The sequence below is a fragment of the Alligator mississippiensis genome, chromosome 1, assembly GCF_030867095.1.
Source record: "Alligator mississippiensis isolate rAllMis1 chromosome 1, rAllMis1, whole genome shotgun sequence".
In the NCBI taxonomy this organism is placed as follows: domain Eukaryota; kingdom Metazoa; phylum Chordata; order Crocodylia; family Alligatoridae; genus Alligator; species Alligator mississippiensis.
Window position 1 is genome coordinate 254,991,223 of NC_081824.1, and position 17,745 is coordinate 255,008,967.

Consider the following 17,745-nt stretch of genomic DNA (forward strand, 5'->3'; position numbering starts at 1 on the left):
CAGCACCAGCTTTGTCCACCTCCCACCACTGGGCTGAGCTCTATGGAGCCTGGCGCTGGGTGCGGGCTGTGCCCAGTGCCAGTCCCAGGCAGCAGCAGCAGCAGCCTCCTGTCATCTGGTGCAGATCTGGGGGCCCACAATCAGTGTCACGGTGCAGCCTGCCCTAGGGTGCGAGCCCCCAGATCTGTGCCCCAAATGAGAGGAGGCTCAGGCTGCTTCTCCCACCTGGGACTGGCACTTGGTGCGGACTATGCCCAGCACCGGACAAGATTGCTGCTGCTGCAGCCTGAGCCTCCTCTCATCTGGGGTGCAGATCTGGGGGGCTGCACCCCCAGGAGGGCTGCTGGGCTGTGCTGGACTCCTCCTGGGGGTGTGGGCCCCCAGATCTGTGTGCCAGATGAGGGGAGGCTGCTGCTGGTGCCTGGGACAGGTGGCAGCAGCAATTTTCTCGGTCCCAGGTGGCAGGGCAGCCTCCTCTCATCTGGGATGCAGATCTGGAGTCCCGCACCCCTGGGAACAGTCCAGCACAGCCCTGCAGCCCTCCCAGGAGTGCGGGCCCCTGGATCTGCACCTGAATGACAGGAGACTGCCATTGCTGCCTGTGGCCAGCTGCAGCACCTGTCTTCTCTGGTGCTGGGTATGGGCTGCGCCCAGTGCCGGTTCCAGGTAGCAGCAGCTGCCTCCCGTCATCTGGCACAGATCCAAGGCCCACACCCCTGGAAGGAGTCCAGCACAGCCCCGCAGCCCTCCTGGGGGTGCGACCCCCGGATCTGTATGCTGGATGACAGGAGGCTGCCGCTGCTGCCAAATTTTGTTTTCAAGACTTTGAGGTGCAATTTCTGAGAAACCTCTGCACCTACCTCCTTGAAACTAGGCAGGCGTCATGCCCTCAGAAGGGGTTACTATCCCTGCAATTTGCATCTGAATCAGGCAACAAATGACAAAGTTTTAGGCATTTTCATGATTACCATTATAGTCTATGGATGAAATGCCGAAACAGCAAAACAGTTTCAATGAAACAAAATAGTACAGTGCTTCGAAATGAAACAAAATGGCAAAAATGAAACACTGTCCCTTTGAAATGGTGAAATGGACATCAAAATGAAATGATGTTGTTTTGCAATCTACTTTGGCTGGAACAGCTGCAAGTAAGGTCAAATAGATATTTTCTTGGGAAGTTGTTTTAAAATAGTGTAGTCTTTCTCAAGGGAATTCCTTTTCAAATCAGGAATGTTGCACAAGTGAGAACATGAGGGTTTAGGACCATATTTGTGTGTCTACACACAAATACAGCTGCCATGTAAAATAACCATTTCACACATGCCCACCCAAGGAAATCTAAACTTTTCAAAATTCAAGACAGATCTCCTGAATAATGGCTCGGCAGAGATCCACTGAGTGGCCATACTTCATTATTTTGTTTTGTTTTAAGAGGCATCACCTGTTCCAGCAGTATTCCCCAGTATTGGTACAAGTAATAGCTAGGAAACAAGTAGGCTTTTTCAAATAAAAGAAACTTGTGTGACCATAATAGATATCTTAGACTACTGGCTCCAAAGGTTTCTTAATAGCAAGTTACACGTTAAGTTGAGAGGTGTTCCCACACTTGTTCCTTGCAGACTGATATTTAAGCACCTTATTCACTGGCACTGATTGGTACACCGCCCCTGAACATTTCAATAACAGACTGAGAAACTGAGACCCAAAGAGAGTTAATTTTTAAAAGTATGCAAGTGGTTTGAACTCACAGGAGTGCATGTTTACATTTCTAAATGTAAGCTAGGAGCCTACATTTCACAGTTTTTCAATAAGACTTACCATTTCAAACCAGGTTTGAAAATGAGACTTTAGGTAAAAATGTTCTTGTAGGTGCTTTTAAGAACAAGCGGATACTGAACTGACCATTACCAATTATTCCTGTAGATTTGAATTGAGGTGCAGGGATCAGTAGGAAGAGGTTTGATTTCTCTGTTTCTGTTCATTTAGTATCTATTCCAGGGTCACTTCTGTCCATCTAGAACCTTTCACAGACCCAAATATTATTTGACAATAAATAAAACTGCTGTTAAGGGTTATTATTCAAATCACCCTCAAGAAAATAACTGAAATGTGACAGTAAAGACCACAAGGCAAATCATTCAGTGGAACTATTACTGATGAAGGACAATCTGTTCAAAAGTAAACAGTTTGCAGACAGTACAGGTTAGCTTCCTCACCATTTAAGTATATCGTTCAAGTTTCTTGTTAGGAGTTAAAGTTGTACCATATGCACACACTACTCATACGAAATAGCCTATGGGTGTTATGAAGAGGCAGTAGATTTTGCTCCAGATGTTGTCATTTGGAGTTAAGTCAAAGTCTTGTCCCTGTGTCTTTATTCTGTTCTTTTCAGTGGTTCTTCTTTCAATTAGTATCACCAAATTAAATGTCAAGTAATATTATTGAGCAGATAAAGCTTGTCATGTTTACTCACATACACTACAGAACAGGTATGGAATCCACTGCTTCGTACAGTCAGAAACTGAGTGAATTAAAATGTATACAAGCACGTGCTTCTCATTTATAGCACGAAAGGATACCAATTCTTTACTCATCCTGAAGTAATTTTAACTGGTGGAGCAGAACATTCTTAAGCATTCTTCTAGGAAGATAGCCCTCAAGATGGAAAGCTAGATTGTACATTGGTATTTTCAAATGATCTATGCTTCAGTGAAGCATATAGAAACAAAACTTTTTTTGGTATAGTGAGCAGGAAGAAACACTGCCTCAGAGACATACCCCGAGGAAATAAATGATCATACAGGGAAAATTAGAGTAAGCGATGGGCTTTTTCTTATTCTTTTGAAAAGTACATAACATGTTGTACTCAGGCATTCTGACAAGACCAGAGGAGGTCCAGTCCTTGAAACAAAAACAGAAGTTTGGAGTAATCTGGTTTAACTAATATAAGCAAAACTTTTCTCAATATCCTATATGCAGCCTGTGACTAAAACAGCCTTCCTAGTGCACACAGAGTGAGTCAAATCTTCAGCTGGTGGAATCTGACATCACTCAAATGGCCAATCTTCTTTAAACATCTACTACTGACTTATCAAATAGTTGATCATAATTACAGTTTAGCCCAAAAGCTGTGCTTTACAATGTAATGCATAGCCACTTGTAATTAATTATGTTTAATCTCATTTTCATCAAACATTTTTCATCAAACATCACCTCAAAGCAATCACCCCAGTATTCTAATATGTAAAAAATACTTTCATTATGTTTATTATAAAAATATAAATGTTTCCACTACAAATCATTTTACATTAGTAAGAGGCCATCTACAATTGCACAACATATAAACTAAATGAGTAAGTAATGTTTTGAAATACAAGTTAAAGTAAATACATATTGCCAATCAAATCACATCTATACATTGCTTATTGAATGCTAAGTAACAGCACAAAACTATATATGTTAACAGAAATAAATAATATATGTAAACTATATTTAAAGATACAGAAACCAATAATATGGTACATAATTTTGTGAATAGTTGCATTTTGTTTGATGTAAATAACCAATGCACGTCCTGTACAGGAGGATGGCCACAAGAATTCTAGTACCTCTACTCCACATTTAAGAATTGTACACGGTTATGTTTACATATGTACAGGGGGTAAGGGGAGTGTGGGATATTTGCAATAGAGGCCACTTACTTATAGTACAAATAACATTTTGAAAGGGAGAAAAAGCTAAGTCGGTTTATAAATTCTCTATTTATAACTGCAAAGAAAAGCAAAAATGGATTTCCTACTTCCCAAGAACAAGTGATATTAATTGCAAAGAGTGGGCATGTTCGGAATGGTGTGCAAGAGGATGGCAGTATACAGACAGTATGCAAGTGGTGCAAGGTTTTAAGTCTCAGTCAAAAATGTCATTAAAGAACAGTTGTCTTGTTTTTGGAATCATCTAAAACTTTCCTCCCTGAATGAGGTGGAGGAGAAATAGTATAGAAATACTATGTGAAAACATAAAAAAGATGTTTCGTACACGTGACTAAACAGGATTTTAGTGGATTATGTTCACTAAGAACAATGTCTGAACTGGGATCTCATTCTCAAATCCAAGTGGAAGAAAGATTTTGAACATACTTAAGCAAGCTGAACTTGGCATTTGCGCTTTCTGATTCTGGTATTTCACCACACACCACTTAAGCTACAAAAGGCATAACAAATGGTACATAAGTGCTTTGTTTTTACTGTCTGCCTTTTTCTCTGTTTTTAGGTCAAATTAAGTTGAAACCACTTCACTGTTCTTTCCAAATATATTATCCAGTGAGCACATTTCAAAACAGATTCTTCTGAGCATGCTCACTGTCAAGATTTACTGGAAAGGCAAGTTATAACGTATGCCTTTATTTAGCAACAAGTGATCAGTGTATTCTCTTTACACTGTTCAAGGTTTGAATCTTGAGTTGAGAAGCTGATTCAGCCTAGTGTGTTGTAAAAGCTCAGCCTTGCCTTTGACCATATCCCTCACATTGCTGTGTACTTCAAGAAAACCAAACATACATCTGATAGCTGACCAAGCAGAGCACACAGTAATCTGTGTCATCTATAGTCCTTCCTCTTTAAGATTCTTTTTGTGTTCTTCTGTTTGTATTTACAAGAACTCAGTGTTATTTGGGCGAATCTACTCTAGGACTGGTGGTGGTGTGAAGAGTGTAACATTCAAGTCATTGCTAACACAAAGGGTCAGCTCTAATAAAACACAGGGACCATCTTTTAGGTACCTTGGGTCCAAACCTTCCCCAAAAAGTATGTAGGACCCTAAATATTGGCATAATATTTAGGACATCGACTTCACTTGGAGTTTAGATGCCTAAATAGAACCTAAGTAGGACCTCAGGCAACTTCTGTATCTGTCCCCTTGCTCCTGAATGGAGTTCAAAACCACATGCTACGTGCCTCCGACCGGAGAGAGGGCTTGGTGCATAAGAATTTGGTTCAAAATGGCAAGGACACTGAACATGGAGCCACCACAGGGTAGAACGTCCAGCATGCAGCTGCCTTGAGCGAGCCAACAGGGCAAGGGTAAGACAGAGGGGAGTTGTCAATCCTTTCCTTCAGGAATCCTTATTCAGGGATGTCCCCCCCCCAAGACCCATCGCTCTGAGCCCCCTTCCTAAAGAAAGGCACTCCCTATCAAAATACTTAGCAGGGATTACTCCTTTCTTTAAAAAACATGACAACTGCCTTTTCCTTATCCTCCTCCAGCCAGGTTTTAAAAGAAAAATAGCAGTTGCAACTCCTGTTGGGCAGAGCCCAATTCTGTGAGCTTGTGTTCAGCATTCTCTAGGAATGCCTACTGGGTTGAGCTCTGGCCACCGATAAGGCTTCTTAACATGCCAACATGTGAGCAAGGCACTGAGCTGCTCAGCAAATTTGGGGAGATCCTGAACATGCGTGGAGGCACAGCTCTAGAGCCTGGGAAACCTGAAAGCAAAAGGTAAAGTGCCTATGGAATTTGGATGACTACAGGGTTAGGCAGTAGCTTGCAGAGGTGTTCAGGATGGAAGTTTGGGACAAGGCTGCCTAAATTTCACACAAGTCTGACTGTAGGTGCTAAAGTCCCTTATTAAAAATCTGTCCCTGCATCACCATGCTAGTATAATGACCAGGCCTGTATACATGCACAGCCCTCCACTGCCAGCTAATCATGCACATGCAGCAAGCTTGGACCTTCAGCTCCAGAAATAGACTTTTCCCAAGCAAACTTATGATGGAGCTCCAACAAGCGAAGAAACAATTCTGCCCCACTTAGGTTGAGATGTCACAACTTTCTCTGCAAATCACACTACTGAAACCAATCATTTATACTGATGGCAAATCAGTCCTCTGGGAAGTCAAAGAAAGAAACTTGCCTGCTGTCAATTTAGAGAACAACACGCATGTTGTCCACATACATTTCTGCCAGTATATTACCCTAGGTTAAAAGTGTAACGCAGCTGTTTACTGTAAATGGATGGAATGCAGCAACTCCAGACAGGTCATTTAGAACAAGAGCTGGAAAAAGACTTTTTCTTTCTTTTCTTTTGTATTTGAAACATGTTATACAAAAAATCTAGTAAGTAACACATCATCAAACAATTTTTCAGGTTAAACCAATGAAGTTTTACAAGATTTGGCACTTGGCAATAAGAAATCTAAGATATTTCACCATGATTATTAACAATACTGGGGAAAAGAAATATACATTAAAAAAATTAAGCCTTTCTTGTTTGGAACGAGAACACAATCAGGAGAGTTAACATAATGGCAAAAATCATTTGGGAACTGACTCTAAAGTGATTACTGCTTCTGTATTCCAGTTGAAATAGAATATTACAAGGATAATATTGTAAATATGGCCAGATAAGTCTGAGGTATAATCCTCTATTTTGCTTGATTTTAAAGAAATAAAGTACCTGCTACAGATCTCTTCTGTGTATAAAAATACTGCAAGTTTTTTTTATTTTTTATTTTCTTGTTGCTGCTGTTGATCAAACACAACCCTGTGTGTTCATGGTTCTTCATGGTATTCAGTCAGTTAATGTTCAAATGGCTCTAGGTTTTAGTTTCACTGTTTTACTTGGAAAGAATTTTACATATTTTTTTTTCCTTTTCAAATTTATTATATGGATTAACAGTCAATTATCATAGGGGAAGAAAAGCACCCACCCTTTAGGACTAATAGAAAAAAAAGTTCGCTCCTATTTTTAAGGCATTTGTACTCAATATTTGAGTGTCTTAGTGGGCTAGAAATTTCCACCAATATTCCCAGCACTGTTGTGAGAACGCCTTTAAATCCTGCAGTTTCTTCAGCCATCACCATTTGCCCTTTGAAGCAACTTCTCTCTGTTTCTGTCCTGAGCAACATCATTTTGGTACCTTACACGGGAACTGGGCTGTTCTTTGTATGAGTTTCTAGAGTTTTAATACTGCTAATAATCTTCTTTTGAGGCCCAACAACTGTAACACCAACCTTCTTCATGTCACTGAAAGAAAGAGAACATAGGCTCAGTGAGCACAGGACACATTACCTCTGTATTTCATATCAAAGAAGCTTTCAACCTGAAAGTCAGGAATAGATATTAATGGGTAGTGATCACCCTGCCCTTTCTAGGTTGCTAAATTGGAAAACCCTTCCAGGATAAGTTTCTAAAACTGAACTGAGACAGGTATTTGGGTTGGAAAGAAATGAAAAGCACTCTCATAGAATAAAGCAAAAATACTACAGTCTCCCAATCTTTGGAAGAAGACGAGTTTTCACTGAACTTGTTCTCCTATACTGAACACCAGAAAAAGATTGCCAGAAAGTAAAGACAGAAAAACAGCACAGTGTAGAAGCACTGATAGAAGCAGGCTATCAGGGAACTGGGACCACTTAGATTTGTATTTTTTACTTCTGTACCAGTAAATCGTGCTGTGACTTTGGAGAACTCATCAAGCTTCTTTCATACTTCAGTTATCCCAGTCAGCCTGATTTCTTTACCCTGGACTGACCCTGCCATCTTGCATTACTTAGCAGGCTCTTAACAGTTACCCTTTCATAACTTTGGCGCTGGCACCGAAACAATAGCAAAGTGGTCATACTTGCAGGGTCTCCTGTGTTTTCACCTTCTGTTTCTCCAGACAGTCCACTCTCTTTATTGGGTGTACTGGAAATGTGGTTTCACACTTCTGCTGTAGCTAATTAACCATTAGTCCACAGGAAATTGGCCATTACCTGAGAGTTTTTGCAATGTCTCCCAAGGCTAATTGCCATAATAAGACATTATCAACCTTTTTTTACAGTTGCAATAACATACTAATTGACTGTATCAATGTGTTTTACTCTTTTTACTGCAGCTATTGGTTACTTATTCTCTGTTACGTATCTGTGACCAATTTACAGCAATGAGGATTCAAGATTTTCTATTACAGTATATTTGTAATTATCCAGTACCTCATCAGGTGCAGAGACACTACTATACCAGTCTTTACCAAAAGGATAAAGATGGGTCAGATTTAAATTTTAATAAACAAATTCATTTTTCAATGGGAAGCTTGAACCCTTGGTATTAAGTATATCAACTCTTTCCTTAACATGCCAGCAGCAGATGACTCAGATGAACTACCAATCTAAGCAAGATTTTTTCCCCTTTAAACAGTGGTGCTTAACCTCCAGCATGTGAAGCCATGTCATCTGGCTCATGAGCTCTCCCTACGTCCAGAAATTTGGCACCAGTGGTGTGATGGCAGTCAACACTGTCACCACCCCACCACCAACTTCCAGGGTCCATAGGCTCAATGACATGGCCCTGTGTGCCAGATAGGGTTGATGCATGGATTTGGGGCCCAATCCAGAATGCACAGAGATGGAGCTGGGGTCACAGGCCTGATTTGGTGTGCATGGGACCAGGGGTTTGGGGCTGTGGTGGATGGCTCAACCTGTCTTGCAGAGGGTGGGGGCAGGAGGCCTGATCCAGTGCTTGAGGGGCTGGGATCTGGGCAGCAGGCCCAATCTGGCACGTACAGGTCGAGGGCAGAGGGATATGGCACATATGCCACATGCCAATCCTACACTGAATCTGGTTTGCAGACCCAGGGGTGCACCTAGAAGGGGTGCAGTGGTGTTACTATGCCCCCTTGTGATTGGATTGCACTACAGGGGCCTCTGGGGACTTGTTTAAGCCCCTAAAGCAAGTGAAAATCCTGCCTCCTTTTCTCTCCTAGTTGCCTCTGTTGCTTTCCCATGGGCTGGGCTCAGCTGAGGACATGAAGGTTGGGTGGGGGGAAAATCCCCTTTCCTGTGCCTGCTCTAAGAGAACCAGGCAGGGAGGAAGAGCTACTCTCCTGCCGTGCTGCGGCCATTGCCCCAGTCCCCAGCTGAACGCAGCCCTGACACAGCAGGGAGGCAGGAACAATTCTGGTGCTTCCCCTACCCCCAGGACAGCAGGCCAAGCAACACTGGCTGGGGGGGGAAGGGAAAGGGAGGGAGGAATTTTTTCACTGCTTTAGGTTCTCTGAAAAGTCCCTGAAGGCTCCCAAGGGTGGTCTTCCTTCATTGGTGGGAGGAGAGGAGGCTGGAAGCAGGGAGCACAGCCACCACTGCAGTATGGGTTGTTGCTCCTGCACCCCCCTTTGGGAGAAAAATGGATCCACCCCTGTACAAACTGATCCCATACACCAGATCTAACCCATTGGACTGACCCTGTACCACTCATCCAGCCCACAGCTCAGAAAGGTTGGTCACAACTATCTTTAAAAAACAATAGAAATTAAAGTAGATTAGGAGGACCGTAGTACTTTTCATGATTTAGGCCTAATGGAGAATATTCTCTTCTATATTTTCTTTTTCACTTATGTAACTATGTCTCATGAGTGTTAATGAGAATTAGGCATACACATCAGATTTTTAACAGAGGATGACACAGCTATGGGAAGATTACTTGCAAAAGGATTTAAAAATTGATATTTCTCCTTCCCATTTCCATAAGTACAAAAAGTACAGTGTGAAAATTAAGATTCCAAACCTGCCTCCATTTACTTCATTGGCTCCTTGATTGGGATCTCAGTGTTTGTTCCTGGAGAACTGGATTACAAAGCCATTGAATGGAGCTGGCGAGGAATTACCCCCAGTGAGGAGTTAGCATCCTGCTCCAATTACAAATGGCATATGTGGCAGTGCCTGAACAGATTGAGAGTGGGTCTCAAAAGATGCAACTTTCTAATTAAATCATGGGGCCTCTATGCAATTGACCAATGTATTTGTCAGGAGAAGCAAACTGTGAATCATTTCATAGATTTCATAGACATTAGGGCTGGAAGGGACCTTGCAAGATCATGTGGTCCAGCCCAGAGGGCAGGAAGTCTGCTGGGGTCAAATGGCCCCAACAAGATAATCATCCAAATGCATCTTGAAACTGCCCAGAGTAAGTGATTGCACCACTTTTGGGGACAATCTATTACAGACTGTGGAGACTTGGACAGTAAAGAAATTCTTCCTTATGTCCAGTCTAAAATGGTCTTCCAGCAGTTTGTGACTATTGGACCTTGTTTTGCAAGGGAAGTCCTGGTGAACAGATGTTCTCCCAGATCTTGATGTACTCCCCTGATATACATATAGGCTGCCACCAAGTCCCCCCTGAGTCTATGCTTTTCCAAGCTGAAGAATCCCATGCCTCTCAGCCTCTCCCCATAAGGCTTGCTCTCTTGGCCTCTGATCATGCACGTGGCTCTTCTCTGGACTCCCTTGAGCTTCTCATGTCCTTTTTAACGTGTGAAGCCCAGAACTGGATGAAGTACTCCAGCTGTGGCCTCACCAAGGCAAATAAAGTGGGAGGATAACGTCTTGCTTGAAATGCATTGGTAGATGCAAGCCAGGGTTTTAATGCTTTGTTGGCTGCGGCATTGCATTGGTGGCTTATATTCATCTCATGGTCAGTCATGACTCCCAAGTCTCTTCTGGATGTAGTGCTAGTGCATGAGGCACTGCTGAGCCTATAGGTATGATGTGGAGAATTGCAGGAGGATTATGCATCACTGGCCTGCACCTGTAGGGAGTGGACCAGAAAAGCTAAGGCTGATACCAAGCTCAGGCTGGCTATACGATAAAAAGTCCTTCTTCAGATATGTAGGAAGTCAAAAGAAAAATAAGGGCAACACAGTACCCCTGCTGAATCAAATGGGGCAGCTGACAACCGACACCCAGGAAAATGCTGATCTCCTCTATGATTACTTTGTGTTGGTTTTTCACCAGCCCAAGGGGATCACCCTGCCTGACAGGACACAGGATTACCAGGGTACGGGTGACCATAAGCCTACATTTGGCAAAGACTTTGTGAGGGAACACCTTGAGAGGCTGGCCATCCATAAATCAGTGGGCCCTAATAGACTGCACCCAAAAGTGCTAAAAGAGTTGACATCATAGCTTGACCATTGGTGTGAATACTGGAGAACTTGTGGTGCTCAGGAGAGGTTCCTGAAGACTGGAAGAGGGCCAATGTGGAGCCTATCTTCAAGAAAGAAACGAAGGAAGATCCAGGGAACTACAGGCCAATCAGCTTGACCTCAATCCCTGGGAAGATTGTGGAAAAAATTATCAAAGAATTCATCAGCAACAGGCTGACAGAAGGCACCATTCTGAGAGACAGCCAACATGGCTTTGTTATGGGTAAGTCATGTCTGACCAACCTCATCTCCTTCTATGATCAGGTGACACATCACCTGGATGGGGGAGGTAGAGGGGGCAGAGGTTGATGCCACTTACTTGGATTTCAAAAAAGCCTTTGAATTGATCTCTCATGATGTTCTCATGGCAAAACTAGGGAACTGTGGCCTTGACAACCTTATGTTCCGATGGCTGGGGAACTGGCTCTGTGGTTGGACCCAGAGAGTGATAGGGGATGGCATTGAGTCAGCATAGCATCTGGTGACCAGCGGCATCCCTCAGGGTTCAGTATTCAGACTAGTACTCTTTAATATATTCATTAATGATCTGGATTCGGGTGTCAGAAGCTGACTGGCTAAGTTTGCGGATGACACTAAACTATGGGGAAGTGCGGTTACTCTGGAGGATAGGCTGGGTATTCAGGCTGACCTAGATAGGCTCGCGAGGTGAGCAGATATAAACCTGATGACCTTCTGAGATGCTCTGTAACATCACAATGCACCCCACAAGATCTGGCAACATCAACACCAGAATCAGTGGCCTGTGCAGAATATTGAGAACAGCCCATATAGAAAGGTTGGAGACATGATGATGAACTGGATTACAGTTTAAAAAAAAAATCCTTCAGCCTGTTTGTCTATACTACCTTGGCTTTCAATGTTTTTACTCACTTCCTTGGAAAATGAAACCCCACATCATGTCTGCACACTCTGCTCCTCCCTTTTAAATTTGTAATAATTTAATCAGGGAACAGAAACAACATTGTGAACCAGCTGAAACATGGAGAGGGTGTTTTAAACTGATCCAATCTCACTGTTTCATGTGCACACTCTATCTCTCAGTAAATAGTAGCTAAATCATGGTGTTTTAGCAGGTCCTTCATTAGAAGTGGATACATGGAGCAGCTGACACGCTTATGCGTGTTAAGACCTCCTCTCCTCCCACCCACCAATATAAAAGCAATTTATAATAATATAAGCAGAATAATATAAAAGCACTGTAATTGTTTCATCTGTTCACAGCCTGAGACTGTTCGTTGAGTGGGCCTAGGCACATGCCATTTGCAGACAATGGGGACACAGAAACACCAGAAACAACATTTCCAAGCAGAGGAAGCCACTGCAAGAAAAAATGAGTTTCTGATGCTTTAGAACCATTATCAGCAACTTGAAGAGGTATCAAGATATTTGTTATGTAAGTCAGACACACTGGGGGCTAGACAAACTATGCTATTCAAATCATATTCTGAAATAAATCTGTTCTGCTGAAGAAGGGGAAGAAAATTTGCAGTTATATAATCCTACTGAACTTGGGGACTCTGCACATTAAATGGACCAGTATCTCCATTGTTGTTAGAATGAAAATACTTCTCCTACAAGGGCATCACAAAAACTCCTGGGAAGTTAATAGAATAAACTGTTTGTAGGTCATATTCAGATACTGCTGCTTCATATGAGCAAGAGCAAATGTAAACCATGTGGGCAACACTTAAGTCCTTAGAGGTGCCATTAAACAAAGTGATGATAGTGAAATGTTCTCCCTGTTGGCTCAGATTAAAGTTGTGATGAGAAGAAGTAAACATGCAACAGTGCCTCTGAAGATAATGGGTTGATGTAGTAAACAGTGAAGAGTTTTTGAGACTACAAATACCCAGTTACGGTTGCTGGGTATCAGAATTTTCTTTCAGTCTTGCCCAAAAAATGTGTTCTGGGTCTGGGCAATTAATACGATTGATGAGGAAGTGCAGTTAGTATAAAATCAGAACATGAGGATGGTGTGCAACATGGTGGTGTTCCTAAGTCTGTCACAAAGGCATATGTCAAGACCTGGGAAGCAGCTCAGTCCAGTAAAGGGCTTGAGAGAGGACCTGAGAGAGGCACCTTCAGAGAGCAAAGAAATGGAGTAACTAGAAGAGTTCCTCTTGTGGTATGGTACTGAGTTCTTGAAGAATGATAAATATCTTCAGAGATATGACCTGGGAGATATGACCCAATCTGACCCTGGATTCTGTTTAAACCAGGGAGTAAATACATACTGTGAGATAGCGGCAACCTTGGATTCCCCTGGAACAAGGGGAAAGGGAAGCAAAATGCATGCTGGAAGATGGAATCATCTGTGAAAACCTGCCATCAAGGGCGTGTGTAGATGAAACAGGGGCCCTAAATTGAAGTGGTGGGTTTTTAAAAACACCACTTCAGTTTAAGGCCAATTAAATCCCCATGTTGTGCATACATACACGCAACTTACCTGCATCTCTGGCAGTGGGGAGGGGAGGGTGAGCTGCCAGTGGGTGGTGCAGTCCTTGGGCACCAGGGGGAGGCTGGTACTTTCCTTATCAGTAGTGGCAGGCCACCCCCCAGGCGGTACCCGCCTGCAGGCACCTGGCTTGGGCGGTCCCAGGGGGCACTGCAGCCATGGAGGGAAGCACCGGGCCCCCATGCAGCTCAGGCAGGCAGACAGGCTCCAGGGTGGGGGGGAGGAGAGGGGAAGATCAGGCTCACTGCTTTTATTGGGTGGAGCCTGTTTTCCCAGGCTGCTGCCAGGGTGCCTGCAGGGCTTCCTGCAGAGCCACAGAGCTGCACACAGCCCAGTGCTTCACTCCGCGGCTGTAGGGGCAGCAAACTAAAACTCCTCAGAGGAGTTTTAGTTTGCTGTGCCCCAAGTCATATAAGGCATATTACGCAGCTGACTTTCCTACAGTGACTGAAATTAATGCGCAAAGCACCGCCGTGGCGTGCAAACACCGGCAACATTAAAGTGGTGCAAAAGCATTTAGCCCACTTTAAAGTGTCATGCACACACTCCCCTCGTTTCATCTACACACAGCCCAAGATGCCATGCTGTATATTTACTTTACGGTTAAATGCTCATCTTTTAAAATATTTTCTTGCTTCTTCTCCAGGCTGGGAGAGGAGGATGTTAAGCTCTGCTTGGATATGCTGGAATTATTTTCTGTTGTGCTGCAATAAATCATTGGATTTCTATAAGCAATTATTCCCACGCATGGTCTGAATTGTAGTTTCAGGGCAGTTGCTGCCTGTGTTGTTTGGCTGTATAGTACTTAGTAAAACAGGCTTTGATCCCTGTTATCTCTAAGCGTAATAGGGAACAATTCATGGGCAGAAATATATTTACACAAAATATTCATGGCTTGAAAGAACCAAAAGAATAAAAGCAGTGCTTCGAGTGATCTCTCCTCAAAGGCAGTTTGGTGAACTGATACATTCAATGGAGAAACTGTTTGCTAGAATAGCTCTCACTGAGCTCTAGTAATAATTGGTATTGGTACTCTGCTCCCAGCAAAATATTTGAATAAAACTGAACTTTAAAATCCATAAAAACTTTTTAAACCATAACAGAAGTTTGTCAATGTCAGAGCTGTTCAAAGCTAGGTGCCTAAAGTCAGGTTCTTTAACAGAAGTAGTTTAATTTTCAGAGATGCTGAGCAAACTCAGCAGTCATTAAAGCTGCACTAGTGACTTCACAGAAGTTAATCACATATGAAAACTCTGAACTTGCAGCTGGCATCCCATGGGAAGGCCTCCACTGACTTCATTTGGGTTCTGTGTGAGCACAGGAACCTGCTTGCAGAGAGGAAGTTGTGGGATTCTGCTATAGTAGGCACCTCTGCACCACACACAGAACAATAGTAGTTTTTTCCAGGTATATAATAATTAGATTGTGAACTTACATTTAAAACAGGCCTTTAAATACAAAAGTATTTTCAGCAGAAATCATGTTATAAGCACGATCAAACTTGTAATTTCTGATGTGTGTTAAAGTACATATATTTACACACACACACATTTACTCAAATAGAAGATGACCTTGATTATAATATGACCACCCAATAATTAGATTCTATATATGGAAAAATTTATGTTATAATTTTCCATGTACAGCATCTAATTATTGGAAGTTTGCCTTGAATTTATCCCCCTTCCACTCAGAGCCATCCCGGGGGGAGGGGGGAATTGGGGCAACTGCCCTGGGCCCCGTGTTTTGGGAAGCCCCATGGAGCTGGGCTGGCTTCACATCTGCCTGCTTGCCACCCCCTGCTGCATCTGGACCCCACATAGACTGATTTGCCCTGGGCCCCTCACCCCGCTACGGTCATCTCTGGTCCCACTGCTATAAACAGGGAAAGTAAATTTGGGGAAGGGGGTCAGGTGGGCTCAGTACGGCTCAGTATGTGTGTTTATTCCAGATAACCCCCACAAAGGAGCCATGTGCTAATTAGCCCTCCACTCATGACTGGAACTGGGTGTTTTTGTCATAAGTCCTGGGATGTTCCAAAAGTCATATGCAAACAAGGCTCAGCTCCACTTCATCAAACGTGGGGGCCACACTAATCATATGCAACAGGCTGAGAGAGGGGGTAACAAAGGGATTTTGTATGAATGGTTCAGGGCCATGCTTAGTGATGTTTGCCAGATATTCAAGGCTGGTAAAAGAACAGGAATAACTGGAAATGGGAAAGAAAGCTCATCTGTGGGAATGAAGAGAAAGTTGAAATGTATTCAGTGTAGTGGCTCACCATGACTTAAAAAAGAGCTGGTGTTCAGGGGGACTGTATGCAGTGGGATTATCATTATTATTATTATCATTATTCAGATGGGCTGTATTAACCTAGTCTTGTGGTAGTACATTTGCCCAATATGGGACAAGTATTTTCCAGTCATGTTCAGTGTTGGCTGGCTGCATTTAATCAACTTCATAGTTGCTTTCCATTATTGAATATATGCTGCTTTTATCAGCAGTTTAATAATAGACAGTATATTTAATAATTTTTCCTTATATGCAAATTTATGAAGAGCTTTCCCCACCCCCACCCCCATGCTGTGTGTGTGCGTGTGCGCATTTATGTGTACACACACACAAAATTGTCAATGATACATCATTATACCAATGGCTTTAACTTACTCTGTGGAAATCTTGGCTATTGTGTCACATGAACTGTATTCCACACCCGTGAAAACGTCCTTGCAGTGTCCTGCCCGAATACCATTAAGCCAATCACCTGCTGTGCGGAAGGCGGATATATCAAGGTTGCTTTGGTCCAGTAGTAGATTTGATGGCCTGAAATAACAAGACAGCAAAAGCATGAGAACTAGGGTAAGCAAAGATACCCCTGGTGTCTATACCTAAGACTGGCATCATCAGGGGTTTCCAGGTGACATGTGGCTTTCCTTGTCCATGTCTGAAATTTGTCTACCACTGGGCACATCTACACATGCAATTAATGTACACAAATAAACACCAGAGCTTATTGCTCTGGAGTTTTTGCTCCAGGGTTCACTGTTTGAATGTGCACCCAGGAGCAAAAAACTCTGGAGTATATTGCTCTGGAGTTGATTTGTGTACAGCACGTTTAGCTCAATAGGAGCAGCTCCAGCTGGCAACAACTCAAGGCTGATCCGACTGGGCACAATGTGCTGTGGAGGGGCTGGCTTGGGCACAAGGGTGCTTCAGAGTAGGGCTAGCTGGCTGGCATCCCTTGCATTGAAGCACCCTCATGCTCTAGCCAGCCAGGCAGCATTTACAAGTGTGCTGTTGCACATCAAAATACTCAAGAACAGGCTAGTACTTGTAAATTTTGAGCCTTAATAGAACTCATGGGCAATACGTAGGGGGTGCATAAGAACCCCCTGAGCTTGGTGGTGCACCCCCTGCAAAAAGATGCTGGTGACACTGCCAGTGGCGCCTGCAGGCAGTCGCTGCTTGCCACCCCCCTTCCTTGCCACTGACACCAACAGTGGCGTCTGTGGGTGGTCCATGATCACCGCTGGCCACTGCCACTGGCGATGTCGGCAGGTGTTCGCCAACCACTGGTCAATGCTTGCCACCCCGTCCCCACTGCCGCCAGCGCCGCAGTCACCTGCGGGAGCTCCCCGCTTGCTGCCACCATGCTCCCGTCACCGACAGCACCGCCACCACCTGCAGGAGCTCACTCTGCCCCCCTCAGCCTCTGGGGGCATGCAGCATTCATGATTTTTCCCACTGCTCTCTGCATTTATTTGTGATTTCCCCCCCAAATTCCACCATTTAGAATTATCCCATAAGGCTGCAGCATTCCAATGCTTAGTATCTGTAAGTTAGTAAGTAAATACAAGTACTAGCCTGCTCCAGAGTTTATTAGTTTTGTGAGCCCTAATAGGGGCACACGTGTAGATACAGAGATGTTTACTGTGGAGCTAATTAGGCAGCTCTGTAGTAAATGTCTTGTGTAGATGCACTCACTGAAGTCTCATTTGCTCCAGCTGGCAGCTTTGAGAAAACTCCGTGTAATCATCTTGTTTATGGGCTCCAAACTATTCACCTCATGCCTGTGGTTTAAATCCCTGAAGCATTCCCAATTCATCATAAATATTTTTACATTATTATTACGTTATTTAAACAGTTACAAAATTTAACTGAGTCTAACCACTAGATACTGATCATTGGAATGCTGCAGTTTTATGGGATAATTCTAGATGGTGGCATTTGGGGGGAAAGCACAGATAACTGCAGAGAACATTGGGAAGAAACTGCACGTTCCATTAAGGCTCAAAATCAGAAAATGAACTA

General features: G+C 43.4%; 1 protein-coding gene across 2 annotated transcripts in view; it reads right to left on the reverse strand.

The window, feature by feature from the left end:
* Nucleotides 1-3,242: 3,242 nt before the first annotated feature.
* EPHA3 (EPH receptor A3) overlaps nt 3,243-17,745 on the reverse strand; it is a 377,391-nt gene continuing 362,888 nt past the window's right edge. For both annotated transcript variants that reach the window (XM_019476436.2, XM_019476435.2), the window contains exons 16-17: nt 16,102-16,257; nt 3,243-7,021 (exon numbers count right to left, since the gene is read on the reverse strand). In XM_019476436.2, coding sequence (XP_019331981.1) covers nt 6,916-7,021; nt 16,102-16,257 — 262 coding nt within the window. In that variant the 3' untranslated portion in view covers nt 3,243-6,915. The remainder of the gene's footprint in view (nt 7,022-16,101; nt 16,258-17,745) is intronic.